The sequence below is a fragment of the Sardina pilchardus genome, chromosome 24, assembly GCF_963854185.1.
Source record: "Sardina pilchardus chromosome 24, fSarPil1.1, whole genome shotgun sequence".
Classification (NCBI taxonomy): domain Eukaryota; kingdom Metazoa; phylum Chordata; class Actinopteri; order Clupeiformes; family Clupeidae; genus Sardina; species Sardina pilchardus.
Window position 1 is genome coordinate 482,501 of NC_085017.1, and position 20,000 is coordinate 502,500.

Below are 20,000 nucleotides of genomic sequence, written 5' to 3' on the forward strand. Positions count from 1 at the left end.
CTCTCTTCTGTGAGGGTTACCTGTTCACCTTATCTCTCTCCATCCCTCTCTCTTCTGTGAGGGTTGCCAGTTCACCTTATCTCTCTCTCCATCCCTCTCTCTTCTGTGAGGGTTACCTGTTCACCTTATCTCTCTCTCCATCCCTCTCTTCTGTGAGGGTTACCTGTTCACCTTATATCTCTCTCCATCCCTCTCTTGGCTCCACACCCTTCTTTTCTCTCTCCCCCCTCCATCTCTCTCTCTCTCTTGCTCTCATGCTGTGTGTGTATGTGTATGTGTCCGTATGCAAATGCGCGTGTCTATGTGTGTGTTTGTGTGTGTGTGTGTGTGTGTGGTCTTTTCTGCTTTGTCTGTTCTCAGTAAGGGTTAAGGCCTCATACTTTAGGTGCCGACATGAGCACAGCACTCTTCACTTTGGTTGTTTGATTCCATTCGATTCAAAACAACACAGCACAATACCTCTGCCACTCCCTTTCATCGCCACCGCCACTGCCACTGTGTAGATTGCAATTCCATGCTATTTTTGTCAGCGCCGCGTAATAAAACCCATTGTTTACCAAATGCTTGTTCAAATGTTCAGCACTGTTGTGCGCACTCATGTCAGAGGCTATTTGCAGTGCAAACCATTACCTGTCCAATCATATCTCTCTCTCTCTCTCTACTATAGCCATGGTATTCGACACACACACAATAACTATCTGTTCTCATGGATCTATCCAGAATCTTTAACAGAGTGCAGTCGAACGGTCACTGTCAGAAAATGAGTTGTATTCCATATTACCGTAACAAAAGAGTGGATTTCTTAAAGGAGAAATCCGGCGAGTTTTCACAGATCTCCAGCAGCTAACACAGCCAGGCAGCTACAGCGCTCCACTCTGGGGGCATGTGCGTGATGTCCGTGAGCTACAGCGCTCCACTCTGGGGGCATGTGCGTGATGTGCGTGAGCTACAGCGCTCCACTCTGGGGGCATGTGCGTGAGCTACAGCGCTCCACTCTGGGGGCATGTGCGTGAGCTACAGCGCTCCACTCTGGGGGCATGTGCGTGATGTCCGTGAGCTACAGCGCTCCACTCTGGGGGCATGTGCGTGATGTCCGTGAGCTACAGCGCTCCACTCTGGGGGCATGTCCGTGATGTCCGTGAGCTACAGCGCTCCACTCTGGGGGCATGTGCGTGATGTCCGTGAGCTACAGCGCTCCACTCTGGGGGCATGTCCGTGAGCTACAGCGCTCCACTCTGGGGGCATGTCCGTGAGCTACAGCGCTCCACTCTGGGGGCATGTCCGTGATGTCCGTGAGCTACAGTGCTCCACTCTGGGGGCATGTCCGTGAGCTACAGCGCTCCACTCTGGGGGCATGTGCGTGAGCTACAGCGCTCCACTCTGGGGGCATGTGCGTGAGCTACAGCGCTACACTCTGGGGGCATGTCCGTGATGTCCGTGAGCTACAGTGCTCCACTCTGGGGGCATGTGCGTGAGCATGTCCGCGAGCTCCCATGTAGCCCCCAAAGTGTAGCGCTGTACTGTAGCTGCCTGGCTGTGTTAGCTTCTGGAGATCTTTGTAAAAACTCTTTCTCTCTCTCTTTCTCTCGCCCACCTTCACTCTTTCTCTCTATCCCTCTCTAAGATGTAGGTGTGTCGTCTCTGCTCTGCCTGTCCTCGGTGAGAGAATTACCTGTGCAGGTGAGGGAGTGGTGTGGCCGGGGGTATGAGCTGGTCGCTGTTCACCCGTTTGTCCACTCCTGCAGCCCAGAGGCAGCCAGGATGTACCGCAGCCTGCACAGGGCCGTGCTCATCAAGGAGGCAAACGGGTACACACACACACGCACACGCACACACACACACACACACACACACACACACACTTTGCAGTCTGTCCCCATCAAAGAGACAAAACAGTGCATGTTGTGGTTTGTGAACATCATATGTTACTTTTGTTTTTGTTTTCACCACAGCTCTCAAAAGAGGCAGGAGTGTTGCTTGGAGACAGACGTGTGTTTCAGTGGTCACCAAGTTCCCGACCCAGACGTGTTCCAGAACTACATGAAAAAGGTCATATTGAGCTGTTTTCAAACTCAAGATAAAACTGCTCAACTTAAAAGAATTTAATTTAAATATTCTAACCTTTTGACCCTTACTAAATCCCCTAGATCTCTTCAGTGCACAGCGGCGCTCTAAGAGATAGCCATCCTTAATACTCATTTCCACAGGGAGACACATTTACAGCCAACTCCTAACAGCCTGTCCTTTTAATCCCTCTACAGTTTACATGAATGTAGCGTTGTTCCATCATTCATTCTCAAACTCTGTATGGCCATGTTGCATGTAATCTGTTGTTTACATGAGAGCTTCGTTGTAGCTTTAATAGTGGATGTTTTCTTGTGGTTTGCAGTTTAATGTTGGATGTGTTACAGTACGTTCTTTTTCCAGCTTTAATGGTAGATGTGTATCCTTATGGTAATGTCCTAGTGGACGACTTTATTCTGGTTTTACTTTAACGGTGGATGTGTTTGTTTTGGTTTTACGGTATAATGGTGGATGAGTTCTGTTAATTTCTTGCTGTATTACTGGATGTTTTTGTTCTCATAGTTATGGATTTGATGTTGGATATGATCTTCTAATGTGGTCATGGGGTCCACTGTAGGGACCAGGAGCAGGCAGATAAGGATCTGGTAGTGGTTTTGCCTTTAATGGTCAACATACTGTATTTGTGGTTATTACTTCAATGGTGGACATATTTATGGTTATGACTTCGGATGTGTTCTCTTGTGGTTTCCGGGGTGGGGGGGGGGGCATCGTAGGTTCAGGACCAGGCGGATAAGGGTCTGGAACTGGTAGGACTTCTACAGCAGCCGGGGGGTGGACCCTGCTTCCCTGGCCACTGGGACCACGAAGAGCTGTCCTCTCTTCACTCCACCCCCTCCCCTGTGCACAGCCAATCAGAGCTCCCACAGACGCAGGCCAACCAATCAGAGACCGCATCTCCAGACATGGGCGGAGGCAGAGTGCCTCAGGCGGAGGTGATGCAGACTGGCCCAGCTGAACTGGAGAGTTATAAACCAGGGCAGAGCGACGTGGACACAAGAGAGTGTACAGATGACGCCGCCGATGAGCATGACACACTCGACACACTCAACACACAACCTGCACAGGAGAACCAGACACAGAACACACACATCACACTCAACAACAATAATGTGCTCCTGAAACGGCCTGGAGACTGCCATCAAACTCCACCCACTCAGAACCGTAAGTGTGACAGTATACACCGGATCTAGCTGGAGTGTTCATGCCAGTTAAAGAGCAGCTATTCACATTCATTCCCTCATTGTATTTATTTATAGGGGTGCAGCTATTTGCCTTGTACAGACACACAAAGAATCTGATTGGCTCACAGAAGTTCTACTCAGTCAGGATTCCACTGCAGCTACAATGGGAGGCGGAGTTTGTGACTGGAGTCGATGCCCACTGGCTGGATCATATGAACCAACACTTCCTCAATGGGGCCAGCCTGATCGATGGATTTTTATGCCTTGTAGAAGACACAGGTACACATTCTTATATTACACAAGGTAAAGCTAAAGAGAATGTCCGCACACCGGAGTAGCTCCCAAACTGTAGGCTAATTAAAAAACTGCAATGTTCCTATCAGACTGGTTCTTTTTCAGGCAAAACAAGATCAATATTTGAGCTACTCTGGTGTGTGGACATTCTCTTTAACTTTGCCTTCATATACTTTGTCCTACACCTGGTGAAGTAGGCTCTGCTAAAGGTAGGTTATTTCAACACTGTCCATCCATCCTGGGACAGCAGATGTAAACTAGCCTAAAGCTAACTCTGGTGCAATGTATCAATGGATCTATTAATCTATGGATTAATTGCACATTGTCCCGCACAAATAAAAATTAATTGAATTGAATTGAACTGAATCGAATTGAAATGAATCCAGTGGTCACCCAACCACAGTGTAATAAGTATTTGAAACATTAGTGATCCCTTGTCAGTAACCCCATTATGATCTCTGCCCTCCCTCCCCTAATACACACTCTCTCTCTCTCTCTCTCTCTCTCTCTCTCTCTCTCTCTCTCTCTCTCTCTCTCTCTCTCTCTCTCTCTTCTCTCTCAGCGCCCTCTACTGTTCAAGGGGTGTTCATTTTCCAGGCTCCCCCAGATGATGCTGAGGTAATCACACCCTATGATGCTATTGTGGTGGAGCAGTGGACAGTTATTGATGTGAGTCTTTTTTAACAGGAGCTACTTTAAAATAACAAATAACCTCCACTGCAGTCTTTCTAAAGTGTGTCTGTGTGTGTAGGGCGTAGCAGTGAAGGCGGACTACACACCACTCCTATTGTCTTTGGCACCGTATGGATGGAAGCTGATGTGTGTGCTGCCTACACCTCTCATCCGCACAAACAGGTACACGCAATGATGGGCAGTGCTTCACTACTTGTACCCCAACAATCAAGTACTTACAATATAGTGTTAAAGTTAAAGAGCTTGAGTTGCAGTAGAAAGTAAGCTTGCAGTTTACTCTGCAAACTTAAGAAATAGGCATCTAATTTGGACCACGTATGCACACTTAGTAGGCCACATATGCACACTCATCTCAGTAGGCCCTACTTTCCTTTCACTGTTGTGTGAAGCCTGTTTTTCTCAAATTGATTTTGGATATAGTTTTTGAACTGAACATATGTTATAGCCCACATGTCTACAAAAGGGTAATAAAGTTACTGTGTCTTTTATGCTGAGTTATGTTATGTTGGCTAGGTCATTGCCATAACACTGACTTGTCATGAAGCTGGTTCACTTTATTGTTTTACGGTCATTGTTTTGTAAATTACAAAGTAGCTTCTGATGTAACGAATTGCTTTTGTAAAATGTAACTTAGCTTGCTACATTTGATCTTTAGGTAGCTTTTGTGTAGTTAAGATTAATTTAATATAGAGTAGCTGGTAGCTTAGCTCACTGCATTGTCTTAGTAGCTGGCCCATCACCGGGTACATCTGTGTACACACACACACACACTTCCCTTATTAGAGTCATTTGATGTCAGATTTGTAGTAACTTAAAGACTAGGCTGGGCTAACACATGCGTGGGTGGTGGGGTTCCGCCTCTTCACTATGAACACATTGAGGAAATCAATCAATCAAACTTTTTTGGCCAGATGGAAGATTGTTACCCACAAGCCACCAACCACCCAGCAGCTACTTAGCTGATCTGACTGTTGGCTGCCATGACTGTCATGGTATATTTTGATGACGTTGGTGAGTTCATGAGTGCATTATCATTGTCAGGACAGCATCTCTACAGCACAGTGTCCTATATATATAATAGCTCCATGAGTGCTGCCCCACCACAGGGACTACAGTAGTTCTAGAGCCGCTCCAGCTGCAGCTGAACCTGGGCTACTGACCCCCGTGTCCTCCCCTCTGTCTCCTAGCGACGGCAGTCTGGCCACCAAGCAGATCCTGTTCCTGCAGAGGCCTGTGCAGCTGCGCAGGAGGAGGGAGCGCCGGGTACGTAATGGACCATCCACCCCTATCAGGGGCACGTTTCCCAAAACCATACTCACCCCAGTTCAGTGCATGGGCTACTACCAAACACTGACCAATTCACTATTCCAATTCACATCAGTTACAGCCAGTCAGTTGCAGTCCTAACTCACCTTAAGTTGTTTTGTACAAGTCTGTGCAGAGAAGTGCTGTGTTGTTTGTGATTTGCATGTGTCTGTGTGCCGAACTGTCTAGATTTTGTGTGTGTGTGTGTCTGAGATTCTGAGCATAGACTTGGAGGTCTCTAGGGGAAACTGCACACAGCTAAATTTACTCTTCCTATTCCTACTCTGGGCGCTAATATTAGCTTCACAGACATCTAATGAAAGGAGAATTTGAGGTTTGCACAGACTGTACACTCTGTGTGTGTGTGTATTTGTGTGTGTGTGTGTGTGTGTGTGTGTGTGTGTGTGTGTATTGCAGAAGCTGCTCTTCAGAGGGTTGAACAGGACAAAGAGAAACTCGCTCAACTGTGGAACAGAAGATGCTGAAACAGGATGGGCATTATCTCCCCAGAGGGTAGAGGAAGAAGAGGAGGAAGAGACAGATGGAGAAGGAGAAATGGAAGAGGAGGAGGAAGAGACAGACGAAAGAAAAGAAGGGATGGTTGAGGAGGAGGGCATGAACCAGGAAAGTACAAAGAGTGCGGAGAGAGTCAGCCAATCAGAACCTCCGGATGAAAGAGAAGAGAGTGGGGACACAGAGGACAATCAGGAAGTAGTGGGAGGGGCAAGTGAATGCACCAATAAGAATGGCCAGAGTGAAGAAGAGGAGGAGCTGAAACAGGAAGAGGAAGTGAGGCAATGTGCCACGCATGCACTGTTCTCCGGGGTTTGCTGATAGGAGTGACACCGCCTCCATCATATCAACCACCAACACTCCGACACACTGAAAATGTGGAATACGAGCGTGTGTGTGTGTAAAGCCCAAATTCCAACACCATTAAATCAAATGGCTTTTTTTTGGTTAAGACCCAACCCTTATGTCTGTATTCATTTGAGCTTTTGGTACAAAACTCAATCCCCACCTTGAAGCGGAATTTCAGGGTTTTTTTTCAACCTAGGGTCTATTTTTGCATAACAATATACATTTTTGTTGGAGGACAAAACAAGGTTAATCAGAGTAGTTTTGAGTGAGACTAGAACATGCATTTGAAATGAAATAGCATATAGTCTCAAAATATCACTACACTTGAACACTAATGTGGAAATATTTCTACCTTTGTAAGTATGCGTATAAAGGGTATTAACTCTATGGCCCAATCCCAATGTCCGGACTCGCGGACTTTGGTGCGCGTTCTCGCGAAATTCTTAACGGTTTAGGGCTGTCCCAATGTCGAATTACATCAGGCGTGAGGGTTTGAGTACACATTTACCAAGCCCTTTCCGTGAGTCTGCATCGGTGCAGACTTAACCTAAGGGAATTACCCACAGTTCAAAGTGTTGTGACGTTTACCGCGGAGATCATAGAAAAATCCGGAAATGAAGGTAAACAACAGCACAACACACACGTGCATGGTGCAAATGTTAGCAACGTCTTTGTTAGTAAACATCGCCAAGGTACATGTGATCTCGTGAAGTGCTGTCCCAATCCCAAAATACCTATCTGAGCCCATGTGGCCTCACACACTCACTCACTTAGCACCTGAGATCAATTAAGTCTGTGAGTCCTTAGTCCAAGTCTTTAGGGCAGAAATTGGGATTGGGCCATTAACATCTTTCAACATTCTCATGTCACCATGACCATAGTGATTGCTCAAATTCGCTTTCGGGAACTCAATAAACAGTATGTGCTAAACCTCAACTAAACCTACTGTACCTGCTAAAACCTATCTTAGCATAAGACTGCATATGTGTGATGGAAACATGTGTTCAACTGTCCATGCAGACTAAAGAAATGCCCCACAATTGTCTTATATTTTAAAACTCAACTTGGAAAAGTTCATTCAACATTACAGCAACTGTATTTCTATGTGCAATGTTTTCATAAATACATTACTCTCATTTCTGTACAGCACACATGAGTCTATCTGTACAAAGAGCATAGAGCTGATCTGAGCATCTGCTTTGTGAGTGTAATAAAAATAAAAAGAATAAAAGTACAGATTAAAAGCTGCTTGGAGAGGTTCTCTCCTCTCTTCCTCCTCTAGATTGGCAATCCCAGGTCCAGGTTAAAAAAAAAATACTCTACAAGCTGGAGAGCTCAATTGCACTCAGGCTCAGGGAAAAGGCAGGAGAAAAATGTTCAAATGTAAAATTGTGCGTGAAAACATGGACTTATTTTCCGTCCAGAGAATAATCTCAGGACACGTCCATCGTCCCCAGAGGGTCTCCATGGAAACACGTAGTGTTTTTATTGTTGTTGTTGTTGGGTATGGCCTGATTCCAGTGTAGAGCAGCAGGCAGCAGCGGTCAGGGTTCTGACCCAGATGGGTCTGATGTGAGTCCGGCGTGGTCCGGTTCTCGAGGGGTTCTAGGAACGTTCTACCACCACTTCTCATAGCGGATGCGATCCTCGGAGAGGCCCTTTGAGCGCAGAACATTCGACACGCTCTCGATCATGGGCGGAGGACCGCAAAGGAAACAGAACGTCCGCTCACTCAAACAATGCTCCAGCTGCGCCTCTGATATCCGCCCATCTGAATGAACACACACACACACAATGACTAACAGCAATCCACTGATTCTCTCTATATTATATAAAACCACTGCACATTTTTCTGATGTCATCCTACAGTTGCGAAGTGACATTCAAATGAGTTGATGGTCACATTCATATTTAATGTGGTGTGTGTGTGTGTGTGTATGTGTGTTACATACATTTAACATAAGGTTGAAGCTCCAGCTCAATTTCTGCTGTCTGCTGCGTGACGTGGAAGTTGCTGGAGAATGTCTCAGGAAACTCCTCACACACCTCTGTGATGGATTTCTAGAGTGGAGAACACACACACAATTAAGCATCATTCCTCTACATGTACAGCAACAGTCTTTCATATTTTACAGTCATCTTCTATCATTCACACTTAATCTCACATGACTATTTACATCTGCACATCATCATGAGGTATATGTACGTAGTTTTAAAACACTTCAACTCCGACACACACACCTCACCCACATACCTTGAAGAGCAGCTCTTGTGTGTTCTTGGCACTGTAGAGGAGGTGTGTGTGCCCTGGTGTGTACGTGCGCTCGGTGGTGTGTGTGTGTGAGTGGCGCTTCAGGTCCGCCGCGTGTAGAAGCATCGAGTACAGAGGGTTGATCCCCACGCCCCCCGCAATCAGAAGCAGGTCCAATGGGCTGTCGTCAGGGGTGGGGTCAAAGTAGAAGTCCCCGCCCACTCGCACAGCCACCTGGGCGCCCAGCACACACTGAGAGGGAGATAGAGATGAGTCAACACACACGCATGCACGCACGCACGCACGCACGCACGCACGCACGCACGCACGCACGCACGCACACAATACACCAACAGCATCATCCTCTGGTCCTCACACACGCACGCATATCAAAAGGGAATTTAAAGGTATAATCCAGGTATTGCACTAGGAAATCAGCACTTTGCAAGAAAGTATTTATGTGTGTGTTCAAATTATAATGTGTTCAAATTATTATCGCGCACACAAGATATTCAGTGTCGGAGTGAAGATGTAATGAGCAGAATATAATAGATGATGCCGTTACAACACAGTTAACACTCCACCGGAAATTTTCAAACTTACAGGGAGAGCCTTTCATGCACCTAGTCTATTGAAACACTCTGACACTCTCACACCAACCTTCGTGTGCACCCAGTGTGCGGGGGGGTGCTCTGTGAACTTGACTGCCAGCTCGATCACGCCCTCCCTCCTGAGCAGACCAGGGGCCGAGCACATGGAGAATCCCCCCACTTTCTGCATCCCAGGGATGAAGAAATCAACCCTGCGGAGGAATTCAGTCACAGTCACACACACAAACACACACACACACACACTTTATTTTATTCTATTCAATGCATTTAGCTGATGCGTTATCCAGATACCACAGAACCACAGGAACAGAGAGATATAGGGGCATCTTCTGTTATATTTTCTCCTTACAGGTTCACACACTGAAGATATGGGTTTTTTTTTTAAATTCCACACACAAAATCCTTTAACATCACAACGTGCTGATTCCCTAGGTATAACAACCAAGCGGCACTAATCACATTAACAACAGCGGCAGGTTTAAACACACCTGGCTTCATCGGAAACAAATGAGCTCCTGAACAGCCTTCCGTGCATATAGCCTATGTAACACCTGTCCTGTATATATGAAATCAGCAGGGCTCAACAGTGACCCCTGCAGGGTGCACCGGCACAAGTTATCCCTTAAAGAATCTGAATCGTAGCCCTTTTTCTGACAGCCAACCGTCACTAAAAGGCACGTTCCTGGATAACTTCTGGTATGGAGTGATATGGAGACGTCTATTCACAGAAAAAATCCTACAACTGCTGACAGTGACGGAGCTTGCAGGGAGACCTTCAAAGAGGTTTGACAGGCTAGGGAGTGAGACTTCACCTCAATGATCACTTCTGTCCTACATACACACACACACACTGTAAGGGCCTGCCTGCCACTATATGCTCAGATCACGTTCAGTTCTGTCTGGCTGGCTGGCTTGTTCAGTGGCAGTGACTGTCTCTGCACCTGTCTGATATCTTCAGGGACCAGTGCCACATGGTTTTACACCTACAGAGTCTATAAAAAGTATTCAGCCCCTTGGATATTCTGCTTTCATTACTCTAATAAATGGAATCTTCCTCTATTTGATTTGCCATTTGACATAGAAAATCTGTGGCTGGACTTGAAAACGGCTATTCACACCCGCTACCCCTCCAACTTGACAGAGCTTGAGCAGTTTGGTAAAGAAAATAGAGTAAAATTGCAGTATCAAGTTATGTAAGCCTCACTGAGACCTGGAGGTGCATCTGCTAGATCTCCCAGAGGGTCACTGTCAGAAAATGAGTTGTATTTCATATTAACAAAAGAATTCTATTGTGGAGTTCTTAAAGGAGAAATCTGGCGAGCATTAACATAGATCTCTTGCCTAACGCAGATACAGTGCTACATTCTGGGGGCTTGTACAGTACATGCTCTCACACACATACACTTTTTAAAAAGAGTAAGACAAAGGGCAGGGTCAAGGTCACAGGTAAAAGGTCAATGTCCTCACCATTGTCCAGCTCTAAAGCTGAAGTTGGAGTCCGGCATCTCCAGGCGCAGTCTGCGGATGGACGCTGACTCATTGATGATGCCACACACGCGAGCAGGGAAGACGTCCTGTGAACACATTGATGACATCATCAATTAGAGACAGACATTCAAACAAATCTCAGCTCAGGACCTCAGTCTTTAGTTTCAACCTGAGATCGCTGCTTTTAGATTTCTCTTAAGTTACAGGTTTACACTAGCCTGACTCTCGCCAGACCCTTGTAGTTCCGCCATGCTCCACCAGAGGCGTTTCGCTGAGCTCCACACAAGGGTCTGGACGCGAGTGCAATCCAAACCCCTGGCGGTTGCTCAAAAAATGAGCAACCAATCAGGAGCGCTGAAGCGAGTGTTTGATTCAAATAACAATGGCGGCACGCAGCGAGGAGTCTTGTGCTGACATTGATTCTGCTATTTCAACCGTTTTGTCGGATCTATCGAGTATTCATTCTTTAAAAGATTAACAGAGAATAGTTTTGAAGACATTTATTGGTGGCAAGGATGTTTTTACTCTTCTTCCGACCGGGTTTGGCAAGAGCTTGAAGAAGCCGAGCACGTCATTCAAGATAACAGGCAAGTGGTTTATCAAATCACATGCGAGGATGTTTTACAAGGACCCGCCTTCAGAAATACATACCCTATCGAGAAGTCCCAGATCCTTGTGTGAAGCAGACAGCGAACTACAGGATCTGGCGAAAGTCAGGTTAGGTTTACACTGCACTTATCAATTTCTGTGCGTCATCCCCTCCACATCAAAGTAATGTCCTCTGGAACACTATTTGCTTTCTGAAGAGCATTTGTTTAATTTCACCCCCCAGTGGTTGAAAGGTGCATTGCACACTCCTCCTCCTCTACCACCCAATCAAATCCTCAGATGGGCACCAATATGTGAAAACTGCATAAAGGTTTATCATGGAAACGCTATCTTCTGCATATTTAAAACTGTGGGTTCATTCAGGATTCGGTTTAGACTTTTGTAGAGACAGCAAGAGAGAAAGGGGAGTCTCTGCTGTGCCAAACCCAGGGGTTGGCTTGGATTATTGTGAGATTACTGAAGATTATTTCACACCTGACACAGCAGCCAGTGGAAACAGGTAATGCACTGCTGTGGGAGAGCTTCACAGTCTCCATTCAATAATTACATGAAGGGTTTGAATCAGATCTACATCTTAGCTCCAGAAATGTACTGCCATTATATTTTTTCTTATAAGACATTAGTTACTATTGCACATCTAAGTGGTCTGAATGGTCATTTTTGCCTTTGAAATAAAAAATAAAGTGATGACCTCCCAATCAAAATGCCGTACCCTTAGATGATAGCTGTTAAATGACATCACACAGCTCAAATACGTGTTAGACTAGTGGTTTGATGTAGGGTAGAGACTCAAACAGCCTCTTACCCCCAAGACTGACCAAAACAACTCTAAACCAGATCCCAAACAGTCAAAATCATTGTGCGAGTGTGTGTTTGGGAGGAAGTGTTCCTACACACACACCATTTGTCTGAAGTTACTGGCTGTTCTGTCCAAGTGGTCAACCCTTCCTGGCGTCGTCATTTGTCTACAACAAAGAGAATAGGGTGCATGTCATGAAATAATATTTGTTTATCGGTCCACAAAGTACAAACAACAAAGTGGAATCTCTCACAAACTTGCCTCATCTCGACAGAGATGGGCTTCGCAACCCAAGGAGGCCTTGGTCTATTTCATAACATGGTTTACATCACATAATTCCAAACCATAAGTAATGTTATTCATGCTATTGACACACAACAAACTGTTCTACAAAGTGTCAGACACAATGTAGACGTTTCCAGAGTAACAAACACAAAATGCTGGCCAGCGGCCATACGCAAAAATCCATGAATATCAGCCTCCCAAATGATTTAAATACTATGTGTCATATCGCCTACATATACCTATCATACACACCACCCCAAGCTCGTAGATTACAACGTGAGCATAAACCACAAAATAAACAACTTCAGCAGCCAAAATAAAGGTAGATTACAGACTGGTTTTACCTTGAGAAAGCGCAGGAACACAATGTGCCGGGACGGAGAAACCCTGCTATTCCAGAAGAGAAGAGGTTTCTAGCGGCCGTGTTCAGTAAACAGGAAGCACTCATCTCGCCTCCTTCAGATAACTAACTTTGTCGAAACGTCAGTAGCAGTAAACGCCAGTAAAGGATGGCGAGGACATTCTGTGGACATAATGACAATGAATTATAAGTAGACAAATAATGTGAAAGTTCTAGCATAGAGGTTCAGCCTCTTTGTCACTTGGTTAGCTAACGTACGGTAGTTAACGTACGATACTACATCAGCAAACCAGCTTTATCTAATATTTTTGTAGATGTTTAACCTTCGTTGCCCAACTGTAAACTAGTTCCAGGCAGTTTTCTCTCGGAAAGTGCTCATTCATCCGGATGACTTACTTGGAGATCTGTCAAGTGGCCGGCTAGCATTAGCTAACGTTAATTCAGTACGCAGTACCAATAATGTGTTACCGCTATGGTCGCTAACAGTTGTTCCTCCAAACGTATTAAGCTATTGTCAATTATGTATATGTAAGTGATTGCAACACACTCACCAATCAATGTTAGCCTGTATTTACATCATCTTGTTTCATAACTCATGTCATGTGTAACACACACACAAACATACAAACCGGTGTACATGACCTTCGACTACGGAAATAATTTGTCCTTCTTCATTGGGGATTTTTTTTTTAACGACTGGACGCGTATCACGGATGTGTTGTAGCGCCCCCGTGTGGGAAGGATGTCGTCGCCTACATGTCTCATACCAAATAATGTGCTGATGCTGATTTGCAAGTTTTGTGTGCAATTTGTTGGGTCTAAATAAAATATTAGCATGTATTGTTACAGTTTTTCTCAATTGTTTACACACAATTTCTGGTACTTGAGACACAATTCCCATAATATGTAGCTCATGCACCAACCTCCTGAACCGATTCTGCTGAACTGCACAATTTCTGCTTTACACCCAAATTGCAGTTCTATAACACACTGTTTTCAAAACACTACACACAATTCTGTGCATTAGACACAATTTTCATGAAGAAAATCTCTTGTTTTCACAAAGAACACTCATTCAAATTCTAAGGCTAACTGCCCTACCATGGACACTGACTCATCAGATGGGCAAACTCCTGTCACACAGTCTTACAATTAGCAATCAGAGCTTTAGTATTACAGTAGTAGTACAGGCAGAGGCAGAGCCAGAGGAGTGAGAGTAAGAGGAGGAGGATGGGGAGGCCAAGGACCGTAATCTCTGATGAGATCCGAGCCACTAGAACATTGCAGTGCTGTATCAATACAGTACAGTACCGGACAGTACAATACAGCTCAATGAGCACAATAGTAGGCTACAGTATTGCCTGTGGGCTGTTCTGTATAGGACTGTAAAAATAAAGTATGTTTCAAGTATTTGGGGAAAGTAATCCTACTTTGTATTCCTACACAGTTTACAGTATTTTACTATTTGTTTGGCAGCCGAAAGATTACCAACACAAGGGCTTCTGTCTCCTGAACAGGAAACTGAAATCATGAGCATTGTCCTAGAAGAAAACGCCATAACATTACGTCAAATACTAAGAAAAATAATAGAAAAAAATGAGATATTTAAAAATATTGATAGGGTAAGCATATCAACTTACTGTTTCAGCGTATCTACTGTTTGTAGTACTGTTTGTAGGGTAACACTGAACAAAAAAAGGCCCAAGTCATTATGATGAATGGAGAAGAAGTGTTTTCAATTCATTGCAGTGTTTTACACTGAGCACATCAGTGTTCAACTGGTCCTTATAAATGTCTTGATATATGATGGTTTGTGTGTGTCTCTTGAGAACAAAAGAGCATTTTGAGGAGAAATTGCATTGTTTTGAAGGTAAAGTGCAGGAAAATTGCAGGGTTTTGCCCATTGTGTGTGTTGTTTTGGATTTGTGTGTAGAGTTCTGAGAGTATGAGGCATGTTTTCAGAAAATGTGTGTTAACAATCGAGAAAAACTGTAATACATATGTGATTTCCCTACTCAGTCTTCTGCTGCTCTTTAGGGACCGTTTGTCAAAGTTTTGTGTGTGTGTGTGTGTGTGCATGTTTGTTTCTTTGTGTGCTTCACTGATGAGGTGACCCCCTTCGTTATGGCAAGAATAGCATATATCTTGCTGTGATTCTTGCACTCTCTTGCTGCTTGTGTAATAGTATTGGAAATCTGGGTTCATTTTTTCTGAATTTAGGAAAGAATTGCGTAGGCCTATTTCTTTCCATTGGCAGCATTCAGTCAAGAAGTGAAACTCTGTGGTTGCCTTGGTTACATTTGCTTGTCTTTTCTGGGCAGCCAGGTGTGCCTGTGTCTGCCCTTCTCAGTAGCCAGACAGTGATTGCTTAATCTGTACCTGGTCAAGGTTTTTCTCTACCTGATATCAGTGACTGTGGATAGTCTGCCGCAGTGTACTCTGTTTAGGGCCAAATAATATTGAAGTTTATTTTTTGTTGTTTCATTCCAATATAATAAGTTGGTTAGGCCGAATTGTTTGAGCAAGGGTGGCAAGGTCCTCAGACTGACTATTACTGTGGTTTGTTGGATTATTAGTTTGTGTGATACTCAAGACTAGCTGGATAAGTGGGGTTGTTGTTATACTCACCTCTTTGTTTTTTAGGGCTTTATAACTTGTTTTGGGGTGCTTGAAGAATTTGACAGCTTATTTTGTATTTGAATTATTAATGGGTATATTGGCCTTATTCAGCCCTACATGCATTGCTAGGTGTGTTCCTCTGTACTTTGAGGATACTTGAGCAGAACACATTCAGATCTTCCTCTTATTCTGCCTACCCTTGTCTGCCATCTGTAGCCTACATTTCTTGAAAATCTCCTTAAAAAGACGGTTTCCAACTGAGATTGCCAGCAATAAGGGCTCACGCTGACTGCTATGCCTATGCTTCTTAGTTCTTACAGATGTGAGTGAGACTCTCTTGAAAAGGCAAACAAGGCACTGAACAAAAAGTAGTTGTTTCTCATGAAGCTGACCTGGCCTGTGCAGACATATGACTGAAGTCAATTATCCAGGCTTATTGGAGACCTACAAGAAAATGTGTGTTGCAGCCTGTCCTTTAATATCCTACAGCTCCTTTGAGCAAGGTGAACTACTGCAGTACGCTACTTGGAGTAATTCTACCATTCTCTAGTTTAGATTCTCAGATAATAATAATTTATTTATAACCAATGTTTTAGCCTTTATGTTTCAGGTGCTGGTAATAATCTGAACTCAGAGCATGTCACTAAAAAGAAAATGTTCCAATTGCCCCCTATCCTACTACTAGGCATGTTTTGTGAGCCTAACATTAGCTAGGCCTATAAAACATTTTGTGACCAGTAAATATAATCTGATGTTCTTGAGCACGTGTGCAGAGGTTGACTGGATCCTGTGACAGGAAAAGGGACGTTTAAGTCTCGCCTGCTTGACTCATAGTTGATGGATGAGGTCCCATCAGGTTTTGTCATGAGAATGAGTGTGTGTCATTGTGAAATTGGGAGTGACGACACCTCTAAAACTCTCCTCGGGTCACCAGAGGTGAGAGGAGGGAATGAACCAATTTGGATTTTTCACATAAAAAGAAGAGGGCTGAAATAGCCAAGGCTACCGAAACTTCGTCAACACGTGTGTGTGTGTGTGTGTGTGTGTGTGTGTGTGTGTGTGTGTGTGTGTGTGTGTGTGTGTTTGTTTGTTTGTGAGGGGTACAGTACTGTGCAGCTGAGTTTTCATGAGTAGCGTGAGCCCCGCGAGCGAGCGCACTAATAAGACATGAGATGCATCTCGTTATGAAGTCGTCACATGATTGCGCGCGCCGTGGCCACTATTCAATTATGGCTCGGGCGCAGGGGGGAAAGGTGCACGGGAGCCTGTGCGATCAGACGGCAGAAGAGGGACCCGGGAGTGGAAGCTGGAATTCCTGCGCGGAGATCGAGGAGTAACAGATAGGAGGGTGAATTTGCACACGCGAGAGGAACTATGGAGGTTTTAAAATGTGTGTGCTTGCTCGTCTGCGCTTTCGTTGTCGCTCAAGTCGAGGGAAAAAAGAGTAAGTATTTTTGTCCGTTAAGATAAACAATAGAGCGCACAGAAATCAAGTTTATTAAAAACATACAGGCAGTTACTCATATTGTTTGAAAACACATGTGTCTCTCTTCAAGCTGTACAGCCTTTCATAAAAGAGCAAAAATTGCATTGGTCTTCTTTTCTTGTAAAATTCTGTTTAACTGACCAGGGAGATATATTAGGCTAATCAAGTTCTAGGAAACATTAGGCTAAGTGGTATATTCGATTCGTTTTTTGAAAGCTTTAATATAGGTATGATTTTCTTATCTAAAATATTTTATTTTGTGAATAGGTAAATCTGGAAACCCCTTGTCCTGTTTATTTGGAGCAGTGGTGTCCGCGCGCTTGGTCTCTGTTCAGTCCCATGAACCCAATTATGCAGTTACGCGAATGCGCGCACCGTGTCTTGTGAATTGAGTTTCTCGGAACAGACAGTTGTGCGTATTCACTTTAGTCTCTGTTAATTAGATAGATAGATATATTGCCTTTACTTAAATAGAACAGAATATATACACTAATATTTCACTAATGCGGCAATAATGTGGAGGCTACCTGTCAGGATTACACAGAGTGGAATTTGGCTATATTTCAGACATATTTAACCAAGCATGTTGAAACGATTTAATTTGTTGTTACATTATACATTACATTACATTACATTTGGCTTACGCTTTTTAACCAAAGCGACTTACAACAAACATTTAAGCTTTTAAGAGCACTTCTAACAACAAATAAAAAAAACACAATAAGTGCATCAATGAGTGTAATAAGTGCATCAATGAGTATCTATTGTTGTATATCCTAGTCTATAATTTAATGTGATTATGGGTTGACTCACGTGTGGAGGATTGTTCTATAGCCTACTCCATGTTTTATTCTTGACATTCTTCCCATCCAAACATTCATATCAATAAGATTTTGTGACATGTTTTAAAATGTTAGCCTGCTGCATTCTTGCCCAAGCGTCTAGTACAGGTGTCTCTGTTGAAGGAATTTGTACTAGAATGTATATATAAATCTTGTGTTTTGTTGTTTTATTATCAAAATGCCAAAGGCCTATGACACAGGGTATAATTAATAGTATATAGGTTAAACGAATATTTGCCATTTTAATTTTATTCGAGGAGTTTTTAGTTGTTTACTTGATACTTTGCATGGTTATGTTAATAGCCTATGGTCTTTAATTATAGCTCGTGTGAAGTATTTTAGTAGTCTTGTGTATTCAGAAGTTGAGAACGACCATCATTGGAGGTCTAGACTTTTCTTTAGTCCTTAATAAAACACCAAACATCACGTTACAAAGCTTTGCATCGGCTACCTGTCACATCTGGACTTGCATTGCACCGCCTATGGAGATACAAAGAGAGCCATCAAACGCATCCATATAACGTTTTTAAACTCCTTACCATGCGTGCTTGTGTGAAGTTCTCATCCAATTCCTTTTAATTTAAAGCAGCGTGGAAGTTCTCTAAACACAAAACAGTGGAACATTCATAGCCATTTGTTTAGCTTGATAAGTCTTAATTTGAACTCTGGCCACTCTCATCCTCGCGCGTTCTCTTTCCTACAGCATACGCGGACATGTTCGCTCATAAACACGTAGGCAAGAAGTTTCCTATACCGTTCCCCATCCCGGGATGGGACCCTGACTCGATCCCTTGGGACGATAAACTCTACCCACCTATGAAACCAGAACTCCAACGGAAACGAGGTAAGTTTGGGAATTTACATTGCTACATGGCCCAATAAACACCTGCTGTGTCTGCGTGGCAAAATCCATTTGTTTTCTGATTCAGGACCCGCGCCGACGGTTCGTCTGACGAGTGACAGTCCCGCCATGAACGGCTCGAGCATCACTTTCACTGCGGCGATCGAGCACGCCCCGTGCACGAAGGTGGGCGCCAACGGAGACGTGGTGAACGACGAGCACTGTGAAGACGGTATGGAGGCCTCAGGTGCTTCTCTAACAAGCTGACCTTCACTGCTTCACCAATTTCAAAACATTTCCGTTCAGATAGTGATGTTTATCAGAACAGGAGAACTAGTGGATAATGGCCTTCTAATGGATGTGATGAAATCTCTAGATTTCATTGACTTGTTGGTTATCCAATGCTTATTTTTGAAAGGTACATATTTTAAATATCACATGTAAAGCGTGCAAACATAGTAGGTTAATGTATTTTCACATATCAAAAATGTATATTTAAATTATTTATTAATCCAATTTACACTTGTCCAGTAGTCATTATGAACACATTTTGAACTTTAAGATTATAGGCTACTTGGATATCTCCGAAAATTGCTTCCTCAAATAATCTACTTTATGTCAGTAACTTATTGTCCTTTTTCACGTTTCTGGCTGAACTCAGCCAATGGATCATGGATGGATGACTACGGCTTTGGGAAGTGTATGAACTTAAAGCGCTGCAACGTGTTCCCGGACGGGAAACCCTTTCCTCAGAGTAACGACTGGAGACGCAAGGGCTACGTCTATGTTTGGCACACCATGGGTAAGCAACCGAGCGGGCGCACACGCGCACGAGCCGCTAACCATCTCCTCAGGTCTGCAGATCAGACGCACCATCACGCATCAGTTTCCTTACTGCCACAGCGAACACCCATCCTCCCTCACCTTCTCTTTCCTCCATTTTACGCCTGAAGGCTAATTTTTCTCTCTGGTATTATATTTTAGTCTTTAACTTAATGAGTTGTGGTTACATATGTGGCGCACTTGGTGGCTCTTTATTATTAGCCTATTATTATATTGATTATGTATGGCCAGTGGCCACATATAGTATATATAGGCTATTCATGGGCTTCGTGAAGTCCCGTTCCACAGGTGTATAAAATCAAGAACCTACATTATCAGTGCAGACTGCATGGTGCATGGTGGAAAGGGACCTGATGAAACAAATGTATAGACGTTCTTGATCCATGGTCAAAAAAGGGGATTAAAACATCATCTGTGGTTGCAACACTCTTGCCTCTGTTTCTCCCTCTCCCTCCCTCTCGCTCCCTCTCTATCTCTCCATCTCTCCCTCCGTCTGCAGGTCAGTACTTTGAGACGTGTGATGGACAGTCGTCCCACCTGACCTTG

The 20,000-nt window shown here is 44.0% G+C and overlaps 3 protein-coding genes across 5 annotated transcripts in view; 2 read left to right on the forward strand and 1 right to left on the reverse strand.

Annotated features, from left to right (window-relative positions):
• Positions 1-2,625: 2,625 nt before the first annotated feature.
• On the forward strand, positions 2,626-6,486 carry rftn1a (raftlin, lipid raft linker 1a). The gene is made up of 7 exons (XM_062530078.1): positions 2,626-2,637; positions 2,799-3,246; positions 3,342-3,545; positions 4,123-4,229; positions 4,312-4,415; positions 5,441-5,516; positions 5,976-6,486. The coding sequence occupies exons 1-7, from the start codon at positions 2,626-2,628 to the stop codon at positions 6,390-6,392; spliced, it is 1,368 nt and encodes a 455-aa protein (XP_062386062.1). The 3' UTR covers positions 6,393-6,486.
• A 963-nt stretch (positions 6,487-7,449) lies between these two features.
• oxnad1 (oxidoreductase NAD-binding domain containing 1) lies at positions 7,450-13,487 on the reverse strand. The gene is made up of 8 exons (XM_062529528.1): positions 13,375-13,487; positions 12,807-12,985; positions 12,280-12,343; positions 10,749-10,855; positions 9,331-9,472; positions 8,674-8,922; positions 8,372-8,480; positions 7,450-8,190 (listed from the first exon to the last, which is right to left on the reverse strand). The coding sequence occupies exons 2-8, from the start codon at positions 12,908-12,910 to the stop codon at positions 8,036-8,038; spliced, it is 930 nt and encodes a 309-aa protein (XP_062385512.1). The 5' UTR covers positions 12,911-12,985; positions 13,375-13,487; the 3' UTR covers positions 7,450-8,035.
• Positions 13,488-16,599: 3,112 nt separating this feature from the next.
• gpnmb (glycoprotein (transmembrane) nmb) overlaps positions 16,600-20,000 on the forward strand; it is a 10,353-nt gene continuing 6,952 nt past the window's right edge. For 2 of the 3 annotated variants that reach the window (XM_062529529.1, XM_062529530.1), the window contains exons 1-5: positions 16,600-16,886; positions 18,474-18,614; positions 18,700-18,858; positions 19,273-19,413; positions 19,954-20,000. The exon at positions 19,954-20,000 is cut by the window's right edge and continues 115 nt beyond it. In XM_062529529.1, coding sequence (XP_062385513.1) covers positions 16,817-16,886; positions 18,474-18,614; positions 18,700-18,858; positions 19,273-19,413; positions 19,954-20,000 — 558 coding nt within the window. In that variant the 5' untranslated portion in view covers positions 16,600-16,816. The remainder of the gene's footprint in view (positions 16,887-18,473; positions 18,615-18,699; positions 18,859-19,272; positions 19,414-19,953) is intronic. The other variant, XM_062529531.1, reaches the window with a different exon arrangement.

Excerpts from the sequence above, each read along its gene's own strand:
- rftn1a (XM_062530078.1), top strand. Across the intron at positions 3,546-4,122 it reads ATGCCTTGTAGAAGACACAG|CGCCCTCTACTGTTCAAGGG; the intron begins GTACACATTCTT and ends CTTCTCTCTCAG. Across the intron at positions 4,230-4,311 it reads AGCAGTGGACAGTTATTGAT|GGCGTAGCAGTGAAGGCGGA; the intron begins GTGAGTCTTTTT and ends CTGTGTGTGTAG.
- oxnad1 (XM_062529528.1), bottom strand. The coding sequence starts at position 12,910 with ATGAGTGCTTCCTGTTTACTGAACACGGCCGCTAGAAACCTCTTCTCT. Across the intron at positions 9,473-10,748 it reads AGCTTTAGAGCTGGACAATG|GGTTGATTTCTTCATCCCTG; the intron begins GTGAGGACATTG and ends ATTCCTCCGCAG. Across the intron at positions 8,481-8,673 it reads CACAAGAGCTGCTCTTCAAG|AAATCCATCACAGAGGTGTG; the intron begins GTATGTGGGTGA and ends TCTCCACTCTAG.